At 30.8% G+C, this 25,403-nt stretch overlaps 2 protein-coding genes across 2 annotated transcripts; both read right to left on the bottom strand.

Annotated features, from left to right (window-relative positions):
• Positions 1 to 433: 433 nt before the first annotated feature.
• LOC122599464 (transcription repressor OFP8-like) lies at positions 434 to 1,171 on the bottom strand. Its single transcript, XM_043771980.1, has one exon. It carries the CDS (start codon positions 1,157 to 1,159, stop codon positions 434 to 436), a length of 726 nt encoding a protein of 241 aa, XP_043627915.1. The 5' UTR covers positions 1,160 to 1,171.
• Positions 1,172 to 23,229: 22,058 nt separating this feature from the next.
• Positions 23,230 to 24,773, bottom strand: LOC122600364 (malonyl-coenzyme A:anthocyanin 3-O-glucoside-6''-O-malonyltransferase-like). Its single transcript, XM_043773072.1, has one exon. It carries the CDS (start codon positions 24,744 to 24,746, stop codon positions 23,373 to 23,375), a length of 1,374 nt encoding a protein of 457 aa, XP_043629007.1. The 5' UTR covers positions 24,747 to 24,773; the 3' UTR covers positions 23,230 to 23,372.
• Positions 24,774 to 25,403: the final 630 nt, after the last annotated feature.

Below are 25,403 nucleotides of genomic sequence, written 5' to 3' on the forward strand. Positions count from 1 at the left end.
CATTAACCATTTACATCAATTATCCACACCACTCGACGCCGTCTCCACCACCAACATTCGGCCCCCCACTACAACGACATTGTCACGACCACCGCCGCATTGCACGGGTAACCTGCTAGTTTTTGATAATAATGATTTGGATTTACCCGATTAATATTATAATCTGTCTCTAAAGGGTGGCTAGATGGTTGTGTCAGGCAATTGGTCCAGATTACCCAATCTAAATATAGGTTGGGTCATGTTGACCCAACTGTTTTAGATTGTTTCACTTTAATTAGATCATATATATATATAAAAGTATATAACTAACTATAAACTATAGTATAATAATCATACCATCTTCGACATGCTTTAGTATGTATTGTTTTCTGTATTACAACAAACATAATAACCAAATTTAGAACAAAACAAACAAGTATTATGATCATTCATTCTATGTCCCTCGCTTATGCTGGGATTGGGTTCCTCTGTTATACAAATCCAAAAGCATTGACTCCCAAATCTCGGCGAAAACCTCAAAAATAACCTTATGATGTTCTTCCGAATTCAACGAAATAAAACACTCAACCAAATTTTCAAGCTCTTCAACACCAAATATTCCTTTTTCAACAATCATGTCCACCATTGAGACCCTAAAATCTTCGTATGGATCATTTGTATCTTTCGCCACAGCAAATCCATTCAATGCCACCACATTGCCGGAATCTGAAGAACCCGATCGCCGGGAAAACAGAGTATTTGTTGTTTTAGTTTCACTTTGATTATCATCATCATCTTCACTACTCCACCAGCTATGGTAATAATTATCTGTAATTGATGAAAAGCTTGCACTATTTCTTCTTTTTCGATAATGGGGTTTCTTTTTCCGGTCTCTTTTTGATGTTTTTTCATGAAATTGAGAAGCAGGGGAAACAGAGTATTGTCGCCGGCGATCTGGGATCGCCGGAAATTGGGTTTGTACGAGATGGGGTTTGGGTATAATGGAAGAAGATGAATGTGGTTGAGGTTTAGGTGAGAAGAGATCAATGAGACGGCGGTGACGGCGGGTTTCTGGGATGAATGAGTGGTGGTCGGAGACGTCGGAAGTGTCTTTTGGCCGGCAGGAATTGAAGGTGGATTGTAGGATTTTAGAGATTTGTAATTTGAAACGATTTTCCATTGGTGTAGAGAGAGTTTGTGAGAATATGCTTTGGAATTAAATTTGAAAAATACTACTAACTTGGTATATATATTACAGAAAACTTACTTTCAAAATTGCCTATAAATAGTAAGTTTCTTTTTAAAGTTAGGCAGATTTTAAAGTTTCTTATAAATAGCTAGATGACTTAAAAAATTCTAAATTAAAATTATATTAAGGGTTTTGTTAAACGAAGCCCTAAGGGCGTTCTATTAGGTGCATTAATTAGTTGTACATTTACCATAAAATTTAGGAGTGATCTTTTAATATGGAAATGTACAATCTTTTTATGCACATTAAGTGAAGCCATAAGGGCTTTGTTTAGCATTTTCCTTATATTATTGACTAAGGTCTTGGTACATATGAGCCTGTTTGTTTTTTAGACCATTAAGTGACTGAATTGATAAGTGACTGAATGGATATATAATGTCTGTATGGGTTAAGTCAATACGGTTGTTTTTTTGTTTATTAAGTCAAAAAACAAACACGTTTGATGACTTAATGGATTAAGTATCTTTGATTAAGTCATGACTTAGTATATTAAGTCCTAAACAAATGCTACCATAGTTTAAATGAAATTTGATAAATTAGAATGAATTTTATTTTTAGTGTGTATGATTGTTTAAAGCTGAAGCAATTTCAATATCGTTAGAATTTAACTATTTCTTGATACGGCAGAATCTTCATTCCTTCGAGGTGATAAAATAATTTTCATTCCGTCCATCATTTAAATCTATAAAAACAAAAAATATTCCGTCAGGTTTTTTTATTTCAAATTTTATTGACATATTTCATTATTTCCAAATAACTCTATGACGGTGTAAATCTTAAATTCATTTTTCTTATTAAGATTGAATTGGAAGCTTAAACTAGCTTATAGTAATCATTAGATTTTTATCTAGTTGAGTTGCATAACCTTTAAGGATGGAAATGAAGGTCTGGTTGACTAACATTAAGAAAATTAAAGGTTGAGTTAATTGAATTATTTTATGTTAAGACGTTTTTGTTTGAATATGCTTTTTTGCTGTTTCCATCTGAATTATTTGTCCATATTTCACCGAACCTGGGAAAAAGTAACTTCTACCAAGTTGTACGTAGTGCATTAACTCTCGTACATACAGATAGAAAGTGATGGAATCGCAAATTATTTATGTCGTTTGTAATTAGAAAATTATATTCAGCTATTCGTGGGTGATTTGTTATGGATAATTTTTCATGAATTTTAAGTATTTAAGCATACATATGGTTATTAACTTATTATTAAATGAATGCAATACTTTTAATATATCCAGCTTTTAGATTAGGTTTATATAAAATAACTCTTTGATGTCAAAGTAATCACGACGAATAGTCATTGACTTTACGGAAAGGCTAAAAAATAGAACCCAAAAAAAAGTAAAATAAATTCCCTTAACTAAAAATCAATCGATCAAAATACTAAATAGATGTACCGAAATCAAGTTGGAAATTTACAAGATACTCAATCGATCAAAATACTCCTAATTTTCCGTCCATTCACCATTGACCGAGCCATGTATGGTAATGCCCTGCAAATAGCAAAAAAAAAATGGAAAGAGCTGATAAGTTCTCTTAATGTGTTTCTATATATTTAATCCAATTTTAAAAAATATATCCCAAACAAATGAACAATAGGAATCGAATAAACATTTTTGCATACAGATCCAGGAAATTATTCTAGATAAAAAGGGGACCCAACCAAGGACATTTCATACGTCGATCAAATGATTTTATCGGCTAATGCAAGAAAGATAGGAGAAAAAAATTCTTGATAAAAAAAATAGTCGAGCCAAAAACCTTGCAAAACCATCTCCTGTTGTGTTAAAGCTTAAATAAACGTGGATCAAAGGGTTTTATCTAAAAGTATTATTTAAATTTGATATCATGTTTTTCATAAGATCCGAAGTATATCTGTCATACACAAACTAAAATGATGAATTATCCACCATGCTAAATAATCATACTAAAACATTCAACACCATCTCAATATGTAGCATTTTTCCCTGCTAGAATAACAGCGGCTAAAAAATAACACCATTAATGAGCTAGTTTCAAAACAGATTCAAAATAATCATAGTCGATATATTAAAATAATCATAATCTTACTTATAGCAAAATTCGACTTTTTATTTAAAAGCTTATAGAAAAATATAATTGTAAATCTTAAGTATATACCATTAATGAGCTACTTTTAAAACGATATCAAAATAATCAAAGTCAATATATTAAAGTACTTGGGAACCTACTCATAGCAAATTTAGACTTTATATTTAAAAGGTTATAGAAAGATATAATCGTAAATCCTAATAGTTAATATTGGTTATAAATACAAATTTTAATATATAATATTTAGATTAGTTAAGTCATATCACAACTTAATCAATGCGAAAACTAAAGAAAAACATACAAAAATTAACTCTATATAAATATTGATTCCAATTTACCCTTTTTTTTCCAACTTTAGTTAAATAAAATTTTTACAGTTTCTTATATTCTAAAAGTGTATACTATATAATTTAAAAAATACATACCAATTCATCAACTAAAACCATCTCGAATGTTTTGATTTTCTTCTGGTTGTTCTACTCTGAAACAGTCCATACATGCACAACACGGAGTCGTAAGTGATGGTTAACATGTGTTGGCTTAAGATCTTCAAGATGAACTAATGTGATCATATTTTTTGTTGTTGAAGAAAAAGACATATCGAACCTATAATGGACAACAAACTAATATTAAAGAATTAATAATAACAATAACATAATAATTCAATGTTAAAAAATAATAATACGTAATGATTAATTATGTGCAAAGTATATAAAAAGAAAAACCCTTTTGTAGTTGAGCGTAACTTCTTTTTTTGTAATCGTACGTGAGTTATATTATAGATTACCAATAAAACCGAAAAGTGTAAATTTATATATCTTTAAATTGGGTGAAATTGTAAATTGGTGATAGAAAATCAAAAAGTGTAATTTAATTATTTTAAGTGTAAATTGGTGATGGAAAATCAAAAAGTATAATTAATTATTTTTAAATTGGGTTAAAGTGTAAATTGGTGATGAAAAATCAAAAAGTGTAAGGTAATTATTTTTAAATTGGATTAAAGTGTAAATTGGTGATGAGAACCAAAAAATGTAAATTAATTATTTTAGATTGGGGTTAAAGTGTAAATTGGTGATGAAAAAACAAAAATTGTAAATTAATTTAGATTAATATTAAAAAATTAGAGGATTAATAAGGAAGAAGAATTAGACTCAAGAAGGTAAATTAGGGGGTTAAAATGTAAATTGGTGATAGAAAATCAAAAAGTGTAAGTTAATTATTTTTAAATTGGATTAAAGTGTAAATTGGTGATAGGAAACCAAAAAGTGTAAATTAATTATTTTGATTGAGGTTAAAGTGTAAATTGGTGATGAAAAACCAAAAATTGTAAATTAATTTAGATTAATATTAAAAAATTAGAGGATTAATAAGGAGGGATGATTAGACTCAAGAAGATAGATTAGAGGTGCCAAGTGTACCCCCAACCCCCTCTTTTAATTATATTTTAGATAGATAGATATACTTGTGCATCAATTTTATATTCTCGTGTTTTCATATGAATCTTTATGTATTAATTTTATTTTTTTTAATCATTATTCTATATAAAAATTTTATCATTTTTGTTTTACTTTAATATTTGTTTTATTAAAACAATTTCTCCATATATACATTAAGATTTTTTAGAGATGAATACGTGAATAAATTGTTTGATGTTGAATATTTAATGGACATTTGTTTTTCTGTTGAAATCAATGGAAAATATGTGGAACTTAAATATGTATGATTTCATACTCATATAGCTTATGCGAGACTCAAAGTCTCAAAGTCATTGTCATGAAGTTCATGTCCTTATTAATTATTAATTTTGCCTTAATATCACATGGTTGGTTCATGAAATCATAAAATCACATCCAAAGTGTGCCGATATTCCAAGACAAACACAACCGACCCTAACACATAATTCTTTACAAGAATAACGTTGTATACAGTTTTACAAAAACTAAATGTTTTAAGTATGATTTTAATTGCGTTGATCGATGTATTTGTGAGAATCTAAGATATAGTTGTTTGTTGGAAAGCAATTTTATAATTGTGATGTTTAATTTGGAATCACAAAATTTGATACTAGCTAATAAATTTCACCTTAGAACATTGGTAAGTTTTTTTTGAAAAAAGTTAGCATTTCAAGACGTTGAGTAACATTTATCTTTTTGGATTTTTGTACAAAACAAGGTGCTCAAATAATAGTTTTTCCGACGCGATTGTCAATATTATTTTATATAGCAATTTTTTGATGACATATATTTTGTTTTTTTCGCGAAGGAGCGACTCCATGTATCGAATATAAGCAATTTTAGGCATTAGTAAACATGAAAAGTGATAAACCTCCAACTATATTTAGTTATCCATAACAAAACATGCATTATAAAGTTTGTACAATATGGATATTTATTGTTTTGGCAAATGGCAAGGGCCGATGAGGAAAACGGAGACCTTTTCAGAGCCGGGGGTCCGAGCTATCAGTGAGATACCACTCGCTTGTAGATTAATCACTAAATATAAGGAAATTAAGTTAAAGTTAGGTAATAAGTGTATTGAATGTTAAATGACAATTTAAATGCATTAAGAAATAGAAAAATAAGGTTGATGCTTTATATAGTAGCTATCAAAACGAGTCAGGCTTGGGTAAAAAACAGATTTTTTCCTATTTGAATATCCGGGAATGATTAATCTTTTGACCAAGTTTTATGTGGCCTTCCTATCATATCATTTCCAACTATTTCCTTAGACACCTCGGCAATATTTTTACCTAGGAAAGTTTCCAGCTTGATACCTCATACAGTCATACATGACACGCTACCACATTCTTCTGGTATACAAATGTTGCATTTTAGAGGTTGGCCTTTATCATTGAGTTCGATTATTCAAAAAGTTTTGCCAAAAGCTAAACTTTTTATATACTTTTTGTTGACCACAACGAAAGGGTTCACTGAAAAAGTACTAATTTGAGTGAATGAAAGCTTTTTTAATCGCAAGGAGTTCTGCTTATTTCATATCGAGCTTATATATTGTTTTGAACGTATATTGTGGTTAATAAAAGAATTTGTGATGGTTAATCTTGATTTCATGTATTTTCATAACAAGAGCAAGTACCCGTGCGTTGCGGCGGTGAAATGGTGGGGTGATACCTAGGTCATAGAGTATGATAGGTTATAGGAGTTGATATGTCATAGAGTATGATAGTCAAATGCCTTAGCCGTACGAGCTCCGTCCTCGGATTTAAAAATTTGTCGAAAGTATATCGAATGACATCTCTAATGAAAGAGCATGAAATTTTAAGAGCACCCATACAATTTTTATAATTCATCGATGTACGGTTTTTGAGATAAAAGATTTTGAATGAATTGGAGGAATAAATAATTTATGGAGGAGAGAGAAAAAAGATGATTGGTTGAGATTTGAGGAATGAGAAAGGTTATTATAGTTATTTTAGATAAATATAGAATAGATAGGAAAGACATTTTGGGAAATACTTAAAATCAATATTGAAAATTTTAAGTTCAATGTTGAAAATCTAGGGAAAATCTGCTTTATAATATAGTATAGGTACTAGTGCTTAGAGCCCGTGTGATGCACGGACAACTCTAAATAATTTTTCTTAAATTTTATTTTAAGATTGTATCAATGAATAAATATAACTGAGTTGGACATAATAAAAATATTCTTATGAGTTGATTAATTTAAAGAAGAAGAATGCTATATATACCTTGGGATTTATTAATGATACACGAGGGCTTAAAACACGTACATTGCATGCCGGAGAGAAATTATAAAATGGATTGCCCATAGTAGACGCATATAAGAAGGATTATGTTGGTTACCTGGATGTGATAGGTATTATGAATTTTCCCCCACTTTAATATATAGACCCACGTGACGGTGTTATAACCTTAAATAATTTTTTTAACACCAGTTCAAGCATGCATGTAGCGAAGTAAATGTACTCCTATTACAAATAATAACCATTTTAAAAAAAATTAATGACTTAAAATGCATAGAAAAGTCTTATTTAGCACTAAAATAAACCAGATATACCTCATAATTTTCATCACAAATTTGATAGGTTGTTTTTTGTATAAGATTTGAAATTTGTTGATCATTCATTTTAACTCCAATAGCACCAGTGGCATCTACAATCCTAACTTGCACATTAAACCTACAAAAAAAAAAAAAACAGAGATACATATTTATCAAACAACTTAATGATTATAGAGTTATAATATGAAATATAAATATATACCTAGGATTGATGAGAACTCCTTCCTTGTTACATGAACAACAAATCCACATTTTGATGTCCCTTAAAGCATCAATAATGTCGACTGCATCCATGTAGAGATCGGCCAACTAAACTTCTTGAGAATAGTTCACACATTCCATTGAATACCATAACTGGTCGGTTGGAATAAAACTGATTGTTGCAACAACAACCACTTTATCAAACTGTCAAAATGAAAAATGTTTATACATTAGAATGTTAAAAAGCTAGTTATAAATTCGAAAGAAAGTTATGTTAAAAAATAATCTAATCAAAAAAGAAAAATTCACAAACAATGAATACTTACATGTTCGTCCATTAGGATCATCTCAATACTACTATTGTTATTAACATCTCTATATAGAGGTTGCTTCCATAGCCGCAAATTCTAACCGTTATTGGGCATGGCTTATTATTTGGACGCAAATTTCTAATTGAAACATGGTTTAGTGAAGTCATGCTAAAATTGATCTGTTATGTGTTTACGTTTTGAAATGCCTTAAAACTGAATGGAAGTGGCCTTATATAGACATAGACATGCAAGGAAGTAACCGTCACAAGCAATACACGAACGGTTACATATTCAAATTTTCGAAAATTTGAACTTCTTGAAAGCATAACTAATCCGTTTTCGAAAATTTGAACTTCTTATAAAAGTAACTAATCTGTAGAACTTTCAAGGAGCAATATTGTAATGATTTTTGGGCTTTCTTGCATTTTTGAGTATGCCACATAGGCAATAACTAACAAATTTTGAAGTGAGATTTATATAATGTAGGGATAAATATAGATATAGATATAGATAAGATAGTTCATGCCTTCATGGGTTTGTGGCATATGTAGGTCGATGACATTGTTTGAATACGTGGTTAACATTCGGTGCAGGTTGACAAATGAGTATAAATTGGTTTGTAAGGCATATGGAGGTCTTAGTCATAGTCACATGACCTTGCCTGTATGTTTGTTTATTAAACCAAAAGGAAACCTTATTTTATTGACTTAATTGATTAAATATAATGATTAAACTCATCAAGTAAAAAATAAGCGAAATAATATTTGTACCACAAATATTAAAAAATCTATCACACATATGTTTTAATGGGTTGTGTAGAATGTTTTAAAAATATATTGTGTGGTATATTTATCACGAAAATCATTTTCCAAAAAATAAAGGGAGCTATATGATATATTGATGATTAATCGAGGTATTGGATGCAGATAAACCCATTCAATGGCTTTTAGTGGAATGAATCTTCACTTAACAAGCATTATAAATAATAAACGCACACTTTGGACCAACGCACACTTTGTTCTTTTTAGTAAGGTTATGCTTTATTGATGGATGATGTATCCATCGTCACCCAGGATAGAGCTTCACCCTAGGAATACTAAGAGGTTACCCAGGGTATCACATAGCCCGGGAAAAAGAAGATAAACACGAAAAGATACGATCATATCACTTCCTTAAATAAGGGAGATCGTTATCAAAGATAAGAAACGCGTTGGAGACTTTTTCTCCACAAAAAACCATTATAAAAGGGGGAAAACCGTAAATCATTATCATTATGCCTACCACGGGAAAAACCCTAAAAGCATATACAAGATCCACGGGAAAAACCCTAAGAGATCTAAATACATTCAAACCGGCGTACAAGGGAGGAAGACTCCTACCAATAAGGAATCGTCGTCCAATCCATCAAACACCCCCAAATCTCTTAACCTAATCCGGTGTACAAACATTGATGAAACTTCATGTTGACTTGTGGATGTTCTTACTTTTAATTCGGAACCTAATCGATCGATCCGGAGATTAATCAAACTAGCTACAAGAAGCAACCCAAAAATACAAGCAAGAAACCAAATAAATCACGTTTGGTTTATAAATATGGCTTTAGCGACTAGACGTGGTCTCAGTAAGAGTAAGAAGAGATTTATACAATAACGATGGGTGATTAATCCGGTGTTTAATCATTATTATCAAGTAGTATACCTGAATTAACTGGAGTACGATGTTTTAATCTTGGTTGTTTAGCATTAGTAAGTAATAGGGTGTGATTTTGTGATCGATTAAAATGTAATTAATCAAGAATTCAAGATATAGCAAAGCATTGGAATATGGGATGGACCTTCCACAACCCAATATATCAACTTTAGCCCATTCTAACAGGCAAAGAAACTAGAAACAATTTGTTATGCGCTCTTCTTTACCAAGGACTTTCTTGATGTAAGCCACCTCCGAGTCAAGTCAAAGAACTCGTCTTTCGTCAAAACTTGACCAGTGAGAAATAGTTATTAACGTGGCTCATTTGACGACTCAGGACATGGATGTCACGAGTCCATTGTCATAGAGGAATCTTTTCTTCATAAGCAAGTCAACGTTGATCGCAAGTCAAAGTCGACTTTGAAGAACTTCTCTTTGTTGTTTTCATAATTTGGTTCATATATTTAATATCAGTGTGTCACATGTTAGTAATATTTCAGAATTTGCATAGGATCGAACCTGGTATTATATACTGTATAATATAAGATGATGATTTGTGTTTTGTTGTTTGTCCAATACGGTACATCAGTACCAATAATATAGCTATATTTTTTTTAGATCTCGTACATCAGTTATCGATAATTGTTTCACACGTAACTATAGCTAGAATAATATTTTTTTTTTTTTTAAAAAAAACTATACAATAATATATCGACGAAAACAAAAGATTTGCACCAAAGTACCAATTAACTAACAACTTGGTCGTAAAAAAACCATGTGAAAAGACATAATAGAATTACAAACTGCCGACCAACTACGGATACACCTGTGACCTGACGCAAACAACAACTTTTGACTATTTATGTTATAAATCGCAAATTAAAGAAGAAAATAGGTCACATCAATTTTGATTTGGTCTCGATAGAGAGTTGGCACTATGTTTAAAAATGTCGGGAAATTGGTGTAGAAACACCCAGGAAATTAATTGCGACTACATATGAAACCTGAGTATTATATTATAGGGTTAAGTACCGTGCAATGTAACTAACTATAACAAAATGTCTATAGTAAAAACGAATTTAGGTTTTGGACATTGTATGTTAACAACTTGATAAATTGTCGATCCAAATCATCTAATATGACATACGTGACAACCCATTTGAGCCGTCACGTGTAGGTTTTTAATTGGTTGGTTCATGATTTGAACATTTTTACTATGGTATTGACACACAATATCCAATCTGATAGTTGGTTCCCACTATAGACATTTGGTCATATATAGTTAGTTACATTTCGACGCACTTAACCCCATACTATAATAAACAAATAAGTAGCATATACGTACGTGATAAGATAACTTTATTTTTATAAAACTCGATTCCACCTTCATATATTCAATATACTCCATCAATATATACTTCATTTCTCTTTACCTGTTTTGTTGCAATGGCTTTCTCTGTCATGAAATCAAAAGTTTTCTTCCTCGTAACCGTTTTTCTAGTATGTTCATCATATGCATATGACGACATCCCTCAAGTGAGGTACGATAGCTTTTATCCTGTATCACGTATTATATATACTAGTTACTCGTATAATATCCGTATATTATACTGATAACAATTTGATGTCACATGTGAGATAAATGAGCCACTTTTAATAAATTAATTTTCTTTTATGACGAGTCTCAGATCAGTGTTTAAAGGGCCCTCGAGACTTTGACTCGAAATCCGAGATGAAAGCTTAAGAGGCCCTTGAGCCCTTAGACTCGAAATCTTGGTTAAGATATATGGGAAAAATACAAGGGTGAAAGGGTGTGGTTCATAGTCGTTAAACTCGTACGAGTCATGAGTCAACTCGTATGAATCGAGTCAAAACAAGGTAAAACCGAGCCGACTCGGTGGATGACTCGGATTTGCCCTGACTTGTAACATGACTCGTTTTTGTTGTACGAGTTGGTCTGAGTCGTGTTTAGAGTCACGAGTCACAAAATAATTTATTATTTTTTTAATTTTTAAAATTTTTTTATCTTTAACTTAATATATAAATAAAATTCTTTATTTATACAATAAATACTTGTATATAATTATAGAAATATATATATATTATTAAATATCCTGACTCTTACGATTCAAGTCACGTTTTGATTCATGAGTCAAAAATTAAGATTTCGAGTCGAGTCGAAAACTATGGTGTGGTTCCTCATTTGGCCATGTAGCATTTTCTAGAACCAAAACAAACCAAAATGTACCGGTTTGTAACCATTTGTAAGAGGTGGTTCTTCTTTTTGCCAATTATTTTTTCTTTCTAATTGAACATAAAAATTTGACACGCTCCAATTAAAAAAAAAAAAAACAAAAACAAAAAACGAACACATCCACGCATACATCACAACCCCAACGTTCAATTCTATCGGCCTCACCAACCGGTTTTGGGGGTCGAAACTGTGAGCTGTTAGTTGGGGGTGGAGATCCCGAAAAACCAAGTAATAAGAGAACAAATTATACCCTACACCGTAAACAGTCAGGTCGAGTAAAAAATAATAACATAAACAATAATAGTATTAGAATGCGAAGTAATAGTAGTAGGATGCCGATAAGGTTTAAAATTGTAATTTGTTTCATAAGTTTCACGTATCATTAATAAATAATTTACTCTTGACTAAGTGTTAAAATATAAACATTGAAATTATAGTTATATCATGATTTTAACATATTGATTAGATTTATAAAACCTTAATTTTATCCTATATATTGGTAAAAGTGATATGAGGTTGTCAATAAAGAAACATGGTTAGATCAGTGGTAAACACTCTGGTTTTGAAAACAGAAGTCATAGTTTTAATTTTCATATCATGCAAAGGCTGGAGAACTTTTTTTACTATGTTCTTTCTTTTTTTTGAATGCAAGCTCTCTATCATATATATATATATATATATCTATTAAAAGAGTAGTTAAACAAGTCTTCTAAAGCATTCTTCAAACTAAAAGTCATTCTAAAAAATTGCCACGTAGGATTTATCCCATGTGGCAACTCCATATTTTTTTAACAATATTTTATAGCCTATTTTATATTTATAGAAAGTTTTAGATTAAAAAAAGAAAAAATCTTCCATCAAAATGATCAAATCTTATGTATATATAATCACAATTACAGCTTTATAATTCAATATTAAATATTATATTAATGTTACAGACTACAGTTCTTTATTATATTATTATTAATATCAAACTAATATGTTGAGTTTTAATGATTTTTTTACGAATTTTTGTAAGGACTTAGGTTGAGTGTATGTGATTATAAGATATGTTCATGAATAAGTTTGAAAAGAAACGATTCATATCATATTATTGATCATTTTAATTATGTGATTAAATTTTAATACATGTTTATCTTTAATCTTATAGCTACAAAATAAATAACATTAGTTAAAACTTTGATAAATGATTCTTTTAAATAGCCTCACATTACAAAATTAATAACAATAGTCAAAACTTTTTTTATTTTTTATTTTAGAACGATAGTCAAAACTTTATTAAATAATTGTTTTAAATAGCCGCACATCGTGCGGGTAAAAAACCTAGTATATATATATATACTCAATTCCCATTATCACACTTATATTTGTATTTGGTGGTAATTTGTAAGTTACAAGATATTATTATATGTAACATATAAAAAGATAATCTATATATTCTAATCACAACATATGTTGAATTAATTAATAAAATGTAATATTTTTTAATTTATATTTTAATGTTATTATTTGATTATTTATCCATACATTAACCTAACTAAAGGTGATTGAGAACTTTAAAACAATAGGAACCATATTTCATCATGATGGGTGACTTTACACTATGTGATATCATAAACAACTAGTTAATTTTCATCGCGCTTCGACGTTTCTTAACGGAAATGGAAATAAAAGTATCATATTTAACACCATTAATATCAAAATATCAAAAGATGGGTGATAAAAATATAAAATTAAAAAATGAAATGAAAAATGACAAAGTAAAATGAAACAGAATACAATTTTTATGAAGTTAAATATATAATGAAGTTAAATATATAATACGATAGTACATTAATACATACCAATATCAATTCTAATATACTTTTAGAATATTACGATATAGTTAATATGCTTAAACAGTTAAACTCATATAAAGTACAAATTACTTTTAATTTTTATTAAACACTTGCCTTAATTGATTACTCACATGTTTTACTACCCGTATTATATTAAGGTATTTATAACAAATAAAAAGATTTAAAGAGATCCTTTCAACTTTTTCTATATATAAGAATTTATCATTTGTCAGCCTACAATTAGATATGCAAATTAAATCTTACTCATATAAGACTTCAGTGGCAGGACCTGCACTCTTTGCAAATCAAATTAGTAAGTAAGTAAGTAACTGCTTAGTGTCATCTTCTGCGGGTTTTGAGCCCCAATACCTCAACGGTATATGGGGGAGATTAAGATGTAGGCAGACCTTACTTCTACCTAAGTAGAGAGGCTGCTTCCAGTTTCTACCTAAATGGTAGAAAAGACCCTCCAACCTTTGCATGAGATGAGGATCGAACCTATGACCTCTGTCTCCAAAGGCAAGGATGTTTGCAAATCAAATTGAAATATATATTAAGCATCACTAATGTGAGTAATCTCTCTAGTTTTGTGATATAATCAAAAATAAAACATACACGTGTAAGGCTATTATTAGTAGTCCTTATTTACAGCAAACCACTCACACTCAAAAATTGTTTTGTTATATATATATATATATAGTCAAAAGTTAAAATGAAAATTAATAAAATATCGAGAACCATGAGAACCAATATTACATCAATATGTGTAGGGACTGTATTGTAATTTTGATAATATGATTTAAATATTTATTAATTTAAAAAAAAAATCCACATTAATAGCTCTATCAGTTATATATCACACTAACCATGTAAATGTTACAAAATCAACCATTCACGCACAAGACAAAAATACCCTAGCAATTTATTCACCTTATCTTTTTACAATTTTCTACTGATCACTAAAGTATATAACATTCGATCAATTGGAATATAAAATGATTAAACAAACTATTCTTATCTCTATCATTCTATTTATCTTAATTTCTCCCTGCTATTATTAGCTATCGCCAAAGCATGAACATATCACAGATGCCAAATTTTGTAAAACAACAAATCCTATTAAGAGCTACCGATAGGCTACAAGTAACTTCTTTTTTCGTTAAGAACAGATTCACACCGAGACACACATGTTCTTTTTGATAAAAAAAAAACACATTCACACCGTAACACAAGTGCACACCGAAACACACATGTTTTTTTATCCCAAAATAAATACATTCACATCGTAACACATGAGTGCATATAACGTATACACATGTGCATACAACGTGTACACATGTGCATACAACGTGTACACATATACATACCGTATAAAAGAATCGTTTACATGTGTACCAATTAAAATTTTACGGTTTTTAAAATTATTAACCAACTTTACATGGCATACACGAGACATTTAAAATTATGTTTACAAGTTTAAATTATAATCACATGTTCATAAGTCATAACCCCTATATTATTAAAAAAAATAATAATTATTTTTAAATGTTTAAATACAAAGTTTTACATATAAATATGTCTCGTGATATTTGTCGGATAAAAAATATTTACATCAATTAATTAATCATTGAAATTAATAACAAAAGTTGACAGCTTCAAAGTTAAATTTCAAGTTCCACAATTTTCTCAACTTCCAAAACACAAATATGCATCGTGCGTTTATCTTTTTATTTTTTATATTCCCATTATGCCCTTTTCACAATCTTATTTATTTGTAATTAATTTCAATTCATAATTATTATATAATGCAATCAAAATATTCTAACCGTTGATGTAATTGATCAAATGGGACCAAAATAATTCTCATAGTTCTCGACAATTATTTAGTTCTTACAATATCCATACTCTCTCTCTCTATATATATATATTTATTAAAGTATTAAAGTAAAAAGTAAAACAAGATCTTGACTCTTAGATCATGGTTAAATTGATGCATGAAAATTCACAAAGCAATTGATCCATAATGATTTTCATTATGTACGGTGATCTTCAGTGTAGGGAAACCTATTGTTTTATTTGTTGTACTTGAATACTTGTTTTATTTTACCTAAAACATATATATATATACACACATATATAGTATGAAACTGTCACTTTTTAGGAGCAACTTGGGTTTGAATTTTGCCAGAGGCAGAATTGAATTTAAGTGGTTGGATTACCTTGACACTATCCCTGCTGGAGGTTATGTGGGTATCAATTCGGTACATGGATCAAACGGTTTCCATTAATCTACCATTTTTTATATATAGTATGAAATTTAATATTAGATCTTAACCTATACTTTTAGGCCGGTGATTCCTTCACGGTTGGTTTTGATACATACAAGGAAGTTTAATATACATAGACTATTATACCCTTATGTTTATCCAATAAATTTTCACCTTTACATATTTGACCCTCCAAAGTTCACCTTTACACTATTCTATCACCGTCTCATTTATTTTTTTTCCCGAAACGTAAACATCCGCATGCGTTACTATATTTATCCCTTTCTCAGTTGTTTTTTTGAACATCTTTCTCGGTTGTTGTATTGATTAAAAAAAGGCACCATAATAATCAAATTTTTTTTCTCCATATTTCTGCAAATAAAAAAAAATCTTTCAATATATTGACATTTTATCTTGATTAGCATTTTACTGCAAATATGATATGCTTCAAGCTTTACAATTCAACTTCAATCTTTATATTACTTAGCTTTGTTTTCATATCCAGGACAACCTATAAAAAAGGGTAAACAACTAAAAGGTAAACAAATCTTAGTGAATAATTTTGCATATGTTTATACACACGAAGGATGGCAACGCACAAAGAATATTACATGTAGCCTATGGTACCGTCGTACCATATCTACATGTTCACCTTTGTACTTTAACGCATTACATGGATCCATATAAGCAAAACAACACAATCAATATCAATAATCTCGGGATTCTTAGGCCCCATTCGCAAGAGGTTCTTAGGCCTCATACATCATATCGCATATCAAGAGGTTCTTAGGCCTCATAATCACAATGCCCCAAATTGGGTTAACGCCAAATCGATTACCACACACGGAATCCACCATCATATGGTAATCAACCCAATACATATATAAAGGTATGCAAGAATACTCACATCCTCCGCGACAACCAAAGTCATAAATCAAGATGACCGCAAGAATACAAAATATGTATGCTTCAACCTAGCAACAAATCACAAACGCATAAAGGATCATCAATCACATACTAGGCCGTCTAGCCATAATCACTAGCATTTCAACACCCAACCCATCATTTACAATCTTATATTAATCTTGGGTTGGTTCACATAACTTGTATCTCTTATATCATCATCATAATGTCAAACTCACTTTTATATCAAAATCCCCATTTTTATTTTTGACTAGGCTGCCTTCAAACGAGCGTAACTCAAGTTCTACTAACTCTTTTTACTTGATTTCAGTGGCCAAATTTATAAGACACATAAACCTACATTTTATATTTAGTGACCAATATGTGAATTGTCCTTCAAAGATGACTTCTGGTCGTTTTAAAATCCAACACTACTGTTGTTTTCATTACAAACAGTTTTGACCTTACTGACTTCAAATGACCATAACCTTAGTTCTACACCATATTTTGACCTCATTCCAGTGGCCACTTCAATCTAACACATTTAGGTACATTTTATCTTCAGTGACCAATACAAGATTTGACCCGTATGAGTATATTTTACTCGTTCTAAAAACTGATACATAATTGTTTTTGCTAAAAATTCAGAATGACCACACTGACTTCAAAAACTTATAACCCGAGTTCTATTCCACATTTTAAACTCATTCCAGTGGCCACTTCAAGCTAACACAATAAACTACATTTTCTATTAAGGACTCAACAAGTGAAAAGTCTGGTATAGCAGTGTTTGACTCGTGACAAGGTCAGTAACAGAATCTGTCACATTTCGTTTTCACTAACAATCATCTAATCTTCCATGCTAGCCAACTAGAAACCCCTAATTTGGTTAAATTCCAAGAACCCTAAGTTGTATTATAGCAATTAACTCAATATAAAGAAAACCCCCAATTTCCAAATAAAAACAAAATTAACCCCTAAACAAAAATAAAATAATAGGAACTTATTTTAATGGTAAAACTATAATAAAGGTTAATTAACATTGGCCTAAAAATTTTAGGATGTTACAGTACAACCCTGTAAAACACATTTAGTGATGTATAGTCAAAAACGGATAGTGTATAGATCGCCTCCCCTTAAAAAAAAACAAGGATACGAGAATCATTTTCAACCACACATTTTTCTTCCTTATTTTTCGTTGACTTACACATATGAAAGTCACACGATGACATTTACGTAAATAGTGAAACCTTTTGTTTACTTGTATACTTTCGACAATGTATACAGCTGTCAATTTTATATGTGCAAGTAAATAAAAAGGGTCAATATTTACGAAAATATGACCACTTTCGCATGTGTAAATGAATGGGAAAAAAGGAAGAAAAACTTGTTGCTGAGAATGGTTCCTACTTTAGTTTTTTTAGGTTGCTTAGAATAACTCACCGGCCCCTACTTTAGTTTTTTTAGGTTGCTTAGAATAACTCACCGGCCCCTATAATGCAAGCGTTATAATACTAGGATTATTATGTGTTTAATTTAACGAGAGTAAGTATCCGCGCGTTGCGGCGGTGAGATGGTGGGTGATAGCTAGGTTATAGAGAGTGATATGTCATAAAGTGTGATAGGTCATACGAGTTGATATGTCATAGAGTATGATAGTCAAATGTCTTAGCCGTACGGGCTCCGTCATTATATAAGTGGTGAAAGTGAAAAGTGTACATGATTTGAGTAGAATTATAAAAAAAGATAGATTAGGTAATTAAATATTTTTTAAATTGTGTGGCTTTTGTTGATTATCTGAAACAGACAGAGTGTAAATTAAGTTTGAAGCTGGCTAGATTATTTGAACAACAGCCAATTAATGGTTTTGAAATTCACTAGCTTGTTCTAATATATATACATATATATATATATATATGCAGCAATGTGCATCGTAAACTGTCTTTAGCTGGAGAGATAGCTAGGGTGTTTGGTAAGAAGTTACCAAAACCTGCTCCCCGCGAGACGTTACCACTACCTGATCCTGATGAGACGAAGCTCTATGAACCTAGTATCAAAAAGGCGACCGAATACACCGTGGTGCGCTTGTTTGGAGCTGACGCTAAACAAGGTTTTCGGCTTGGATGGAAAATTGGGAAAGAGTACTTTTCAGTGGCAAATAAATGCGAGAAATACGCAAATGAAAACTTGCAATGTGTCAATGGTACCTTGCAATGTGATAGTTCACAGTCGGTGACTTGTGTTCCGTATTGTGTTGTAGAAATCGTAAAAGGGTTAAACGATACTTGCTACGAGAAAAATGGCGTTCCTGAAGAAACACCTTGCCTTTCTTCCAATGGTACTATTTATTTGGGATCTACACCGATCACGTATCAAGCTGCTCCGACTAAATGTACTTCTTGACGTAATACCATAGTAATTGTAATAGTAATACTGTATTTCTTACACGATAGTAATACGAGTAATACTCTAGCCTGGTATCTATATATGGGCAAAGTATATATGTGTCGGGTAAGGATTTCCTCAAGTTATCTTAACTTGATGTTTAAAGTTAGGAGATTTCTGAACATTTAATCAAAATCAATGATCAAGATTCAATGATTATTTTCAAATCAATCTTAACCATTAATTTTAATATAATGGTCAAGATCGCTTTAACTTTAATTAGCCCTCAAGTTAAAAATGATTCAAGGAAATCTCTACACATGTATGTCGATGATTAATAATGTATATATAATAGAAAATAATTAAAAGCTAGTGAACCTTTTTATTTATATATGAAATGAAATGAAATGAATGCATTGTATATGCTGGTGTTTTACTTTTGTACTTTATGTAAGATTGTAAGAAATAAGAAAGTTGAATATAAGTTTAAACGATTATAGTTTGCACTCGATCAAGAGTTATCCCTTATATAGCCGACCTGATGCATTTAATTCATAACACTCTGTGTATTAGTTTGTCGCATAAGACCTAGAAGTGATCTTGGTTATGATTTATGAAATGGTATTCAACATTCATTCATTTACTATTTTAATTGTACGGATGCATTCAGCATTCTACTCTCTTATTTTTTTTGTTATCATTATATTTTGTTGAGAGTGGATTACATTCTGCTCTTTTTCGTTATAAGGTGATAAGTGTGTGTTGATTTTTGTTTTGCAGATTTTCAAACAGGCTAAAAATATCGATCTTAGCTAATTTTGAAAGTCACATTGTTGATCATGTCCATGGAGTGTATTTAGAAAAAGTATGCTGTATGTGGCAAAGTATATGCACGGGTCAGCCTTACCTTACCCAACAAGGATTTACCCAACAAGTTCATATATACTCGACATTAACCGGTCTGATTATGTTTTTCGAGATGACATTGCTGACGACATAAAATGGTGCCCACGTAGCGAAAAGAAAAGGGAAAAGTAAATAATAGATTAATAATTTTTCCTTAAATTGGATTGGAGTCTAGCTAGTGTTTTAGTTGAGGCTTAATGTAAAAAAAAATAATAATAATAAAAAAAATTATGTTTTTCCTTAGCTCGGTCTGTACGTTTAACCTATTATCCAATGTTCATATACACAACATCAACCGATCTAAGTGATTGGTGCCACCCAGCAGTGGCACCGTCGTAAACATTCTAATACGATAATTTGAAAGGACAACAGCCTCTCCGAATACGGGTCTCCTTATGTTTTTCTAGATGACATTGCTGACGACATAAAATGGTACATGCCCACATAGCGAAAAGAAAAGGGAAAAATAAATAATAGATTAATTATTTTTTCCTTAAATTGGATTAGACTTTGGAGTATTTTAGTTGAGGCTTAATGTTAAAAAAAAGGGGGGGGGGGGGGGGGGTAATTGGTGACGACCCTAGTAAAACATTGCATCGGGCCATCCGCCACTGCCACCCAGATAAACTGATCGCAGAATTTTCGTTTTGTCTGAAAAACTATCAAAATATGTCGAAGTGTATCTATTGACTCATATAGTCATATCAATTATCATTTTTGCAACACCCATTTGGAAAGATAAAAAAGGAACATTTAGAAGCATGCAAACTTCCAAATTAATTAAATGCCAGTTTTTTTTTAAAGGAGGAACTTTTTTTTTTTTCTTTAAAAAACCCAGATAACTTGGGGACATCATTAACGTCATCCCTCAAGTATAGCTTATTTGGATACTTTCGAGAAACTTAGTTTTTGAAAAGTTGATTTTGAGTCCTGAAGTGAGACAAAAAGCAACGAAAGATACAACAAAGGTTTTAGGCATTTGCAAAATTGTAGACGAAAGAGTTATTGGCAAAATTGTAGACGAAAATAATAAAGTTTGTCCTTGTCAATCGACATGACTTCAAAGATGTTTCAATGTTTAGCATCTTGTAGATTGTGACGATTATTAAGATGTATTTACTTGAATAGCCTTTTCTTTGAATTTCTTGTAGAGGTATTTTGTTCTATGGAGTTAAAATATCATTGTTGTTATCGTTTGATTTTTATTTTTTCTCTTCTTGTTAAATTAACTATTTGTTTGGATAATTTGATATTTCATTTGATTTGCTATTTGATGTTAGGATTAACTTATTTTTTCTTTTGTATATATGCTTGTCCAGTCTCACATATTCGGGATTTCCTCTTTGCTATTCCTATAGATTGGTTAAGGAAACATTTGTCACTAATTTGTTTTTTGGGAACTTGCAATACACTATAAAAAGTTCTCAGGTTCAAATACCGACATGATTTTATTTAATATTTTTAGATATAGTGGGAGTATATATAAATTCCTAGACTTCATTATGAAAATGTTGATAGGCTTTGGATCTTTGTGTATAAAAAGTAACTTTAGAATGTGAGGGATGTTACTCTAGCTAAAATTACACCTCCTTATGCATGGGATGTTACTCTAACTAAAATTACACCCCCTTATGCATGAAGTACGTACAAGTAGCTATTGGACAACAAAAAAAATTAACGGCTTTAACGACCATTAAGTGTTGTGTCGTTAATTAACGGTAGTTACAAAAGGGTATTTAACGGAGTTTGTTTTCAAATTTAAATTTTTTAACTTTTGCCATCAAAGTTTTGCTTTAGTTGCATTCTGCCACATAACTTTTCGTTTCTTTGTTTTTTCCATCAAAAGTTACTTCTTTCTTATTCTTACTACAAAATTTTTACTTTTTAAACTTTCACTACGAAAACTCTTTTTTTTTACATTTCCCCTTTTACTTTTTGCCACGAAACTTTTATTTTTTAAACTTTCGCTAAACAAACTTTGTTTTCACGTTTAAGTTTCTTAACTTTTGTACATTTTTTTCACATAAGTTTGTCTTTTTAAGTCTCCTTCAGAAAGTTTTCTTTTATTTGTTTTTTACTACATAATTTCTGGTTTTTAAATTTTGTTACCAAATTTTATTTTTTTTTTTAGTTTTTATCAAAACTTTATATTTTTTTTTTTGAACTTTTGTCACGAAAATTTGTTTTCTGGCTTAATATTTTTTAACTTTTTCCTCAAGAGTTTTATTTTTCTCTCAGTTTTTACTAAGTAAGAAGTTCTGATGAATTTTTTGACTAGCTTTTGGAACAAAAATCATTTTTATTGAAGATATCCGAATTTAACGTTTGGCTAACCTTGAATCTAACGTTTGCCCAACATGGTACGTTAATATCAAACCATATATCATAGAATAGTCCAGACATACAACATGTCCTTTTCTTGTTGAGGTATCATGGAATTCAACGTGGCACACTGTTGTGGTCTATATTCGATATTTTATATGAAAAATAACTTATCATTCCTAAAAATTAAGCTTAAAAATCCTCTTAATATCTTTAGATAGTGACATGTGGATATCACTAATTCTTTTTTCTAATCTCATCCCTCATTTTTCACATGTCACAATCTTATTAATTAAGAGGATTTTTAAGCTAATAACTTAAGAGGATTGATCATTACCCATTTTATGTTATCATATAAATAAAATAAAGTATCACTATTATTATTCTTATACAGTCCTTGATACTAAAATAAAATACTGCAGTATTAATTTGTTAAACGAATTAAAATAGACGGAAGCAGAAAATCAGTTTGAAGTGTTCAATTTGATTCCAACTACTGTACGAGAAATTCCAAACTCACCATGGATTGGCGTGAAAGAGTCGTATCGCTATTCATTTACCAATGATAGATCTAAATTGGTTGTCATCTGTTTGTTTATTTTATTTTTTTGGCTTTTTAATTTTTGATTTAATCATTTTTTAAAAATGAAATAATTACATTGTCATTCGTTTTTTTTTGTTTTTGACAACCTTTATTTAAAGTTACTATGGCAGCTAAATTTTTATTTGTTTTTTTTTTAATTTTACAATCAATCGTATAAAGTTATTACATTTTATCCGAGCGAGCCACGTATAAAATTTTTGTCACTTCCAATTTTAATCAAACAGAGAATCCGAAGCATTATTATTAATGCACTATTAATGAAATAAAATGCATTATTAATGAACTAAATGCATTATTAATGAAATAAAGGAAATTGATAATCGAGAGATAAAGCGAGAATTAATAACGTATCACTAAATGTATGTTTTTAATCCATCATCAAAAACACGAACAAAAGCCTCCATCTCAATATCCGGAAGGCAAACTCCGATCTCTAGATCTTGATCCGAATCTTTACAAGCATTCATCGATATCGACCCATTATAATCAATCGAAACCGTTTCAACTTTCTTCGGTGTCCCCCACCCGAAATCCATATTATAAAACTTTAGCTTCGGTGTTCCAGCAACACCGATCATAGTGGTTGTCAACATTCCATCAGCAAAAATATCTTCGTACAAAGATAAATCCAACACAATTCCATCTTTATTTGTCAAAACCTTATGCAAACTTTCCCCAAACAATTTAGCACCATTTATAAATCCTTGTTTTCCTTTTAACAAATTTGTATTTTCCATAGCCATACAACCACTTAAACAATTCCCAAAATAGGTTGTAGGAATCGGAGGATCTAAACGTGCCCTACAATCGATAACGAACCCGAATATTTGTTGCTCGTCGACGTTTTTCGTCGATGCTAGACAACTCCAAATATACGCGCACGCAACCGTGAAAGACGATACGTATACTAATGTTGGAAGTTCTTTTAGTACGGTTTTTTTTAACTCGGTCATGATATTTCGAGTTAAAACGAACGTACCACGAAGTTTATTATTACTCGGGCCGGATAACATTTGAGGCTGATAATCTTCTTTTAGTGTTTCTGCCTTGACAAATTTTAAATAACTTTCGTCTAGTTTCGGGTTTTGAACCAAAGATTTATCGTAAAATGGTAAATTAGTCGGGTTGCTTAGAAACGAGTCGGTTGAACCGGATCGGGCGATTGATGTCCACGCGTTCATGAAACAAAACCGAGTGGTGGCGTCACCGAGGACATGATGATTAGTCATGCCGATAGAGATTCCATGGTTTGGAAAAAATGTCACTTGGACCGAAAAAAGTGGGATTTTAATGTAATCGGATGCTTTAGTACTTTCACCTAATATCGGTATAAGATGGTAAAATTTATCACATTCGCGAGGTTGGTTTGATGTTAGTTGGTTGAAGTCAAGGTGACATTTTGCAGATGTAACTGTGACAGAATCACCTTCAACGTAACGAATTTCTGGTTTTTTATCGGGTGACGAATACGCGAATAAGTTACCCGCGAACGGGTAAAAGTATTGAAGAGTGGTTGATAACGATTGTTTAAGATCGGGAAGAATTTTCTCGAGGAATTGAGTTTCGGTGATCGAGTGTTCGTAGAAGAAAAGATAGTGAACCGGCGGTTGACGTAGCCACATGAAGTCGAAGAAAGTCAGTGGCAACGATTTATCGTCTTCGACGGTAGATGGTGGTGGCGATATTTGAGACTGTTCGATAACAGTCAAGATTGGAAGGGAACCCATCGAAATGGTATATATGTGAGTGTTATAAAAGACTACTACGTATAAAACATATATATAGGGGACTTAAGGTCAAAGTCAAAGTTACATATATATTAACATAAATTAATGGATTGCTCTTCAAATTGTCAAAGAATAAATACGAATAGTCTAGATTGGCATGCGTTGATTAATACCACAAAAATAAAAAGTTGGATTTCACTTTCATTTTCGAAACTTTGTTTGATTTTCTCTTTTGCAATATTTTATGAATAAAGAGTGGTGAAGTGGCCTTATATTCTAGTTCTAGACTCGATATATACTACATACATCATAGCAAATATCTTTTCAATATCGTCAAGTGAAGAGACATGCCGGGATTTTTACAAAGCGACTGGAATTATCTCGCCTGTAATTATTGACGAATTGAAGTTTTCCAAACTATTTTATATTTTATAAATAAAAAAATTAATTATTTGTTAGGTTTTTTTTTGTTAGACTGGTAAAAGACACAATCAGCAAATAACTGGAAATACCTTACAAATTTGTCATTAAAAAACCAAATTCAAGACCGGTGAACAATGCTTCATTGACCATATCAACAACAACAACAAGGTACTCAATCCCGACATAAGCCAGGCTATGGGGAAGGTATGATGTATACAAATGTATACAGATGTA

The sequence above is a fragment of the Erigeron canadensis genome, chromosome 5, assembly GCF_010389155.1.
Source record: "Erigeron canadensis isolate Cc75 chromosome 5, C_canadensis_v1, whole genome shotgun sequence".
Lineage (NCBI taxonomy): Eukaryota > Viridiplantae > Streptophyta > Magnoliopsida > Asterales > Asteraceae > Erigeron > Erigeron canadensis.